Source organism: Ipomoea nil, unplaced genomic scaffold (genome assembly GCF_001879475.1).
Source record: "Ipomoea nil cultivar Tokyo-kokei standard unplaced genomic scaffold, Asagao_1.1 scaffold0663, whole genome shotgun sequence".
Lineage (NCBI taxonomy): Eukaryota > Viridiplantae > Streptophyta > Magnoliopsida > Solanales > Convolvulaceae > Ipomoea > Ipomoea nil.
In genome coordinates, this window is record NW_017617091.1 from 148292 (window position 1) to 155735 (window position 7444).

Below are 7444 nucleotides of genomic sequence, written 5' to 3' on the forward strand. Positions count from 1 at the left end.
CATATGTCGTTGCGCTTGAATTGATCTAATTCCTCTTGCATGGCATCTATCCAACTTGGAACGGCTAAAGCTTCATCAATTTCTTTTGGCTCCAGTTGTGATAGAAAGCATGAGAACATTGCATCTTGTTGTTGGTTCCTAGTAGATGATCGCATTTTCACTCCGTCCCTCGGATCTCCAATGACTAAGTCATGTGTGTGGCTTCTTAGTCATTTTCGATTTGGTTGAAAGCTCATTGGATTCTCAGAGTTTCCTTCTTGTTGCAAAGTCACTTGGTGTGAATCCATTTGTTGCGAATTGTTGACGGGTACATTTTCTTGTTCATCTACTGGAATTTCTTCTTCCTGAATTTTGGGGGCAATTTCGGTTGTACGTGATATTTCGGGTATCACATTGGATATTGCCTCAATTTAGTGAACACCCATATCACTTGATCCTCCTACTTCCTGCCATGGTTTAAAAAGGCGTGCCTCAGTACGCCTCAAGGCGAGGCGGTCCGACTAAGCCCTGAGGCGTCCGCCTCTCAGGCAATGTTAGAGGCAGACGCCTCAGGCCATAGAGGCGTACGCCTCAGGCACGCCTCAGGGCGTGTCTGAGGCGTGAAGTGAGGCTTTATAGGCCTTTTAGATGTTATTTGTTTAAGCCCAATACAAAAAATAAAATCCGACCCAATGACCCAACCCTAGACTAAAATTAGAATTCAGAAGTGTAATAATTCAAAGAAAAGAAATGGGAAGTGAGATTTGCGGAAGACTGCGAAGTGCGAAGTGCGAACTCACCGTGCGACGCCACCTCCTCCCTCCGGCGACCTCCCCCTCCGACGACCTCCCCCTCCGGCGACCTCCACCATCCGGCGACCTCCCCCATCCGGCGACCTCCAACCCTCCAACGACAGGTGATGCAATGATGCGTCATTTCTGATTTCTCATGTTATTTCATTTTTTTTTTTTGGATAAACTAATAAGCTGAGTAGTGTTGTTACTTGTTAGAGTATTATATATATGTATAATGTATATAAGTATATAAGTAATATAAATAATATTTGTGATATGTTTTTTTGGCAGTAGTATACAGTATACTTAGTATATGCACTGTGATATAGGCAGTAGGCAGTAGGCACTTCAAATTTGTGATATGTTTTTTTTTCAAATATTAATGTGTTGAATATTATAATTATTTGTAGGTTGAAAGATTGATTGTTTAGAAATGGTGAACCACTCAAAAAAGAGTAGTGCAGGAAGTGGTTTAGGCAATCTTGGAGTGTCTACCAGTTCAAAGAATAAAAAAGATCCAGCTTGGGATCATTGTGTTGAACTTGTTGAGGATGGTCAAGAAAAAAGATCATACAAATATGTGGTATGCAATTACTGCAAGAAAGTCATCACATGCAGAGTGGCACGGATGAAACATCATCTCGCCGGAACAAAGAAAAATGTCAAGCCTTGTGACAATGTATCAACAGAAGTGAAACAAAAATTTGTTGATATATTAAACAAAGTTCAAGCCTCCAAGAATTTAGCACAGATGGAGTTTGAGCAACGTGTGGACGTTGGCTCATACTTTGGAAGCGGGAGGGAAGTTGAAGGTGATGATGGAAACAATGTGGTTTCCGGTGTTTCTGGTTCTGGTTCTATCTCTACTAGAGGTATCCGGGGACCGATGGATAGATTCATGATGAAAGAAAGTTCTAGTGGGGACCAACCAACCACAATTACACCCCAGAATGCAAAAGAACTTCGTAACCAAGTTTGTTTAGACATCGGGAGGTTTTTTTATGAGAATGCAATACCTTTTAATGTGGCAAGGAGTCCTTCATTTGTCAACATGCTTCGGTCGGTTGGCGCATATGGTTGGGGATTTAAGCCTCCAAGCATGTACAACCTTAGGACTTGGATATTAAAGGAAGAGTTGACAACAACAACAAAAATTGTTGATGACATTAAGAGCACCTGGCCACTTACCGGAGTTTCAATCATGTCTGACGGTTGGCAAGATATTAGATATAGGAGTCTAATTAATTTCCTTGTCAATAATCCTAGTGGTACAGTTTTTTTGAAATGTGTTGATGCATCCGAGCATGTGAAAGATGCTAAATTGTTGTTTCGGTTGCTTGATGAAGTTGTTGAGGAAGTTGGAGAAGAGCTTGTGGTTCAAGTGATAACGGATAATGCAAGCAACTACCGGGCAGCGGGACAGATGCTTATGGAGAAAAGGAAGCATTTGTATTGGACTCCATGTGTTGCACATTGCCTTGATTTAATGCTAGAAAAAATTGGAGAGCTACCACAAGACAAAAATGCTTTGATCAAGGCAAAGAAAGTGAGCAACTACATTCATAATCATTCTTGGGTTTTGAGCTTGATGAGGCAATTCACTAACCGAGAGCTTATAAGGCCAGCAGCTACTAGATTTGCCACTGCATACTTGACATTACAAAGTATTTATCAAGTGAGGCAACCATTGGAGGCTATGTTCACTTCTGAAAAGTGGACAAATAGTAATTACACAACAAAGCTGATGGGAAGGAAATTAGAAGAATAATTTTGAGGGATAACAACTTTTGGCCAAGTTTAATCTATGCTATCAAGACTACAAAGCCTTTGGTGGAAGTATTGAGGCTAGTAGATGGAGAAAAAGAGCCTGCAATGTGTTTTCTTTACAATGCTATGGATGAAGCAAAGGAAAAGATAGCCAAGAACTTGGGAGGAGAAGAAAAGGATTATAAGGAGATATGGGATCTCATTGATCAAAAATGGGAGATTCAGATGCACCGAGATTTGCATGCAGCTGCTTACTTTTTAAATCCCCGTTGCCATTATGCTCCTGGTTTTTCTACACATGTTGAGATCAAACGTGGCTTATTAGATTGTTTAGTGAAGCTCATACCCAACGCAGATGAAATGGAGAAAGCTGACGTACAATGTAGTGCTTTCCACGCTCAACAAGGATTCTTTGGGTTGACTCAAGCTAAAAACACACTCTACAAGCGAAGTCCCGGTAATTAAAGTTTAAATAGTTAAATATGAGTGTTAATTATAGATTTATAGTAAATTTAAATACTTAATGTTATATTGTTATTATTCTTTTAGTTGAATGGTAGACTCAATATGGAGATGGCAATCCCGAGCTTCAAAATTTTGCCATTAAAGTGTTAGGTCTCACTTGTTCTTCTTCTGGATGTGAGCGCAATTAGAGTGCATTTAATCAAGTGCACACCAAAAGAAGAAACCGTTTGACCACGGCAAGGATGAATGCTTTGGTTTACATCTTGTACAACAAAAAGTTGAAGGATAGGCATTTGAAGTTGAAGTCATTGGGAAATGATGAGGATAATTTGTTGATTGATGAGTTGAAGGATGGGCATCTCGACTTCACCTTGTTCCACCACTTCTAGGTTCATCCTTTGGAATTCCTTGCAAAGCTCGTCAGCCACTACCCAAATGGAACTAACGGCATGTTTGGTGTTCCTGCTTAGAGCGTCCGCCACAACATTTGCTTTCCCTTCGTGGTATTGTATGTCCAACTCATAGTTTTTGATGAGTTCCTACCACAGTCATTGACGCATGTTGAGATCCTTTTCTGTGAAGATATACTTGAGGCTCTTGTGGTCCGTAAAGATCTTACAATGCACACCGTATAGATAATGACTCCAAATCTTCAAGGCGAAAACTACGGCTGCTAACTCTAAACCATGCATGGGGTAGTTCTCTTCGTGCACTTTAAGCTATCGCGAGGCGTAAGCTATCTGTAACACCCCAGAATTTCAAGACATTTAAAACTTATAAAATAAAGGTATTATCTCATTAGATCCCAAGACGTACTACAAGTGTACGGGGTGCTATGCCACACCTGAGCTAGAGAACCCAGGTGCACAGGCTAACTAACTAATATCCTCAATAATGTAAATGCATAACATGGCACGCAGGCCGAAAAAGGGAACTATCTACTTCTACGTTCCGAGTTCTAGCGCGCTCCAGTGACTTATTCTTCTGTGCCTGAAAGCCAAATATATCTGTTCAGCGAGAGATGCTGGTAACCCACTCCAACGCGTTGAAATACAATACATATAGAGATATATATAGATATACGAAAACCATTATGAACATGAAGATATATCCTACGAACTCTAGCTTTAAAACCGGGAATGACTCAACAGTTAAGGCTAGACGCCAGCAGTAGACATAGCAAGCATAAGCATTTCACAATAGATAAAGCAGTTACGACAAGGCATAAACGGTAATCATAATCCCATCATAAACAATCCCCGATATGAAACCCATAGTCACGTCCCAAGGCACTCATAGTCACAACTCGCCATATCACACACATAACGCACATTGTTGGCGCCACGGGACCGATCGCATGCCCATACATGAGGGTCAACGCATATAGCTCTGACACAGCCCCGCAGCACCATGCCCCGTATCGCAACACGGGGAGGTCGATCGCAACCGACCGATGAACCGCAGCTCATCATAATGTTTGATCGCAACCAAACAGTGGACCGCAGCCCAAGAGAGTGTCATCTGACCGCAGCCAGGATAAAGGACGAACCGCAGCTCGTATAGAAACGTTTGATCGCAACCAAACGGTGGACCGCAGCCCAAGAGAATGTCATCTGACCGCAGCCAGGAATACCAATCTGACCGCAGCCAGCTTCTGAACCGCAGCTCAGGATAACCAATCCGATCGCAACCGAATTGGGGTAGCACACACACATAACACATAGCAAGCACATACAACCCACGTTACACATCGGGAAGGGGGATAAAGCGTATAACAACCCTATGCGTGATCCATCACATACTAAGAATGGCCCTAAGGGGTTCATACTTCCTTCACCTAGATCACCGGGATACGAATTCAACTAGCATGCGATATAACAGACTTCATAAACCTCCGAACGGTACCCGAAACATCAAACTAGACATAGGCACGACAAACGGGGTCCGTTGGGACACCACGGGGATCGGGGAAACATCAAACGGGGAAGCCGGGAGCCCGAGGTAGTGCACTTTCCAGCGGGTAGCCGGTGGGTGGGGGTCCATCCGCCGGCTGCCACTGTTCCGGGCAGCTGCCCGCCCGCCGGCTGCCCGCTGCCGGAGCTGCCCGAGAATGCCGCGGGTAGGTGGCGGGTCCCCTACCCCCCACTGACTCTTTTCATCACTTTTCGCCCCGGGAACAGTTGTGGAACCCGAAACCATGCTTAGACACTTTACAACGCAATTAACAACAATGAGTAGATAGTTAACGGATCAAATACGGGAAACGAACGGCACATGGCCTATCATGCTTTTCTAAACATAATCAACACCCAAACATGCGATTTCCCACCCGATAATCCAAGAATCAAAGCATACGGTATAACCTAGGGTTCTAATCACTTTTATATCAACAAGAATACGATTCGTCTTCTAATTGCAAGATTCGGTAGGAACAACACATAATCATCAAGGATACCAATTAATCATCAAGAACATCATAATCAAGAACAACACATAATCATCAAGAATCCCAATTAATCATCGAGAACATCACAATTATCAAGAAACTCCCAATATCAAGATTATCAAGATTCCCCATGGAATCATTAAATCAACATCAACAATAATCATAGTAATTCGCCATTCACAATCATACGGGGGAAAACCCTAAGGGGGAAATCATAGCTATGAAAATAGGTTTTGTTGAGACATGGGTTACCTCTTAGCCTTAATTAATTCCTTGGCTATGAAGGATCTTTCTTTAAGCTTTCTTGCTTTCTTGATTTCTTCTAAGGGAATTCTTGGAGCTCTCCTGGGGTGATGGGGCGTCTAGGCGTGTGGGGGTTCTAGGTGCTCCCTAAGTTCCCTATTTATAGATCCAAGGGTTTATTTAGAGTTTAATCCTATTGGGGTTAGGGGTTGGGTTTATATAATTGGGCCCATGGGCTATGGTGGCCTTTTTCCCTAATTAATCATTATAATTTATTCTTTCTCCTGGGTTATTAATTAATTAATTAATCAGTTGGTTTTAGGATTCGTAACACGGGGTGTTACACTCTCCCCCCCTTAACAGGAAGCTTCGTCCCCGAAGCTTGGCCCTGGGTGACGAAAAAAGGAAAGTTTTCTCTTAGTTACCTGGCGTGAACAGCTCGGGGTACCGCTCCTTCATCGTGTCCTTATGTTCCCATGTGGCTTCCTCGGTCCCGTGGTTGGTCCAGAGAACCTTCACCATTTCCATGACTCGGTTCCTGGTATTTCTTGTCTTGGTGTCCAGGATTCTTACGGGTTTCTCTTTGTATACTAGTGACTCGTCGAGATCCACGGTCTCGTGTTGGAGTACGTGGCTTGGATCGTGTATGTATTTCTTTAGCTGAGATACGTGGAACACGTTGTGTACTCGTTCTAGCTCGACGGGTAAGGCGAGACGGTAGGCCAAGTCTCCGATTCTCTCCACGATTTCGTAAGGGCCGATGAACCGGGGGCTGAGTTTTCCTTTTCTCCCGAACCTCATTACCCCTCGTGTGGGCGAGATCCTTAGCCAGACCTTGTCCCCGAGGTTGAATTCGGCTTGCTTCTTCTTTAGGTCGGCGTAAGACTTCTGGCGGTCTTGGGCGGCCTTCATCCTTTCCTGGATGTGTTCGACCTTAGCTATGGTGTCTTGTAGGTATTGGGGGCCCAGTGTTACCGGGTTGACCATATCTTCCCAACATAATGGGGTTCTACATTTCTGACCATACAGTGCTTCGTATGGTGCCATGCGAATGCTCGCGTGGTAGCTGTTGTTGTACGAGAACTCGATGAGGTCTAGGTGTTCTTCCCACGTCCCTCGGAAGTCGAGCGTGCAGGCTCTTAGCATGTCTTCGAGGGTTTGGATGGTTCTTTCGGTTTGGCCGTCTGTGGTGGGGTGAAAGGCTGTGCTTAGCTTTAGTTGCGTCCCCAACGCCGCTTGTAGTGATTTCCAGAATTGCGAGAGGAACCTGGAATCTCGGTCGGACACAATGTTTCGGGGAACTCCGTGGTATTTCACTACCCGGTTTACGTAAGCTTGGGCTAGTTGCGTCATCGTCCATGTTTCTTTCATGGCAATGAATCGCGCCGTCTTGGTTAGTCGATCCACTACGACCCAGATTTTATCCTTACCGGTTTTCGTTGGAGGTAGCCCTCCAACGAAGTCCATGGATATGGAATCCCATTTTCCTTGTGGTATTTCAAGGGGTTGTACGAGTCCCTTGGGTTTGCATCATTCGGCTTTTACCCTTTGGCAATTCAGGCACTTGGCCACAAAGTCTGCGATTTCCTTTTTCATATTCGGCCACCAAAACGATTTCTTTACGTCTTGGTATAATTTGTCACCGCCTGGGTGGACGGAGTAAGGGGAGTTGTGTCCTTCCTCCAAGATCCGCTGTTTCAAGTGGGGGTGCGTTGAGGGTACACACCACCTCCCTTTGTAGCGGAGGCTG

At 44.2% G+C, this 7444-nt stretch overlaps 1 protein-coding gene across 1 annotated transcript; it reads left to right on the top strand.

Annotated features, from left to right (window-relative positions):
- The first annotated feature begins 1401 nt into the window (after positions 1-1401).
- LOC109174772 lies at positions 1402-2541 on the top strand. The gene has a single exon (XM_019324016.1). The coding sequence runs from the start codon at positions 1402-1404 to the stop codon at positions 2539-2541; it is 1140 nt and encodes a 379-aa protein (XP_019179561.1).
- Positions 2542-7444: the final 4903 nt, after the last annotated feature.

Excerpts from the sequence above, each read along its gene's own strand:
- LOC109174772 (XM_019324016.1), top strand. The coding sequence starts at position 1,402 with ATGAAACATCATCTCGCCGGAACAAAGAAAAATGTCAAGCCTTGTGAC.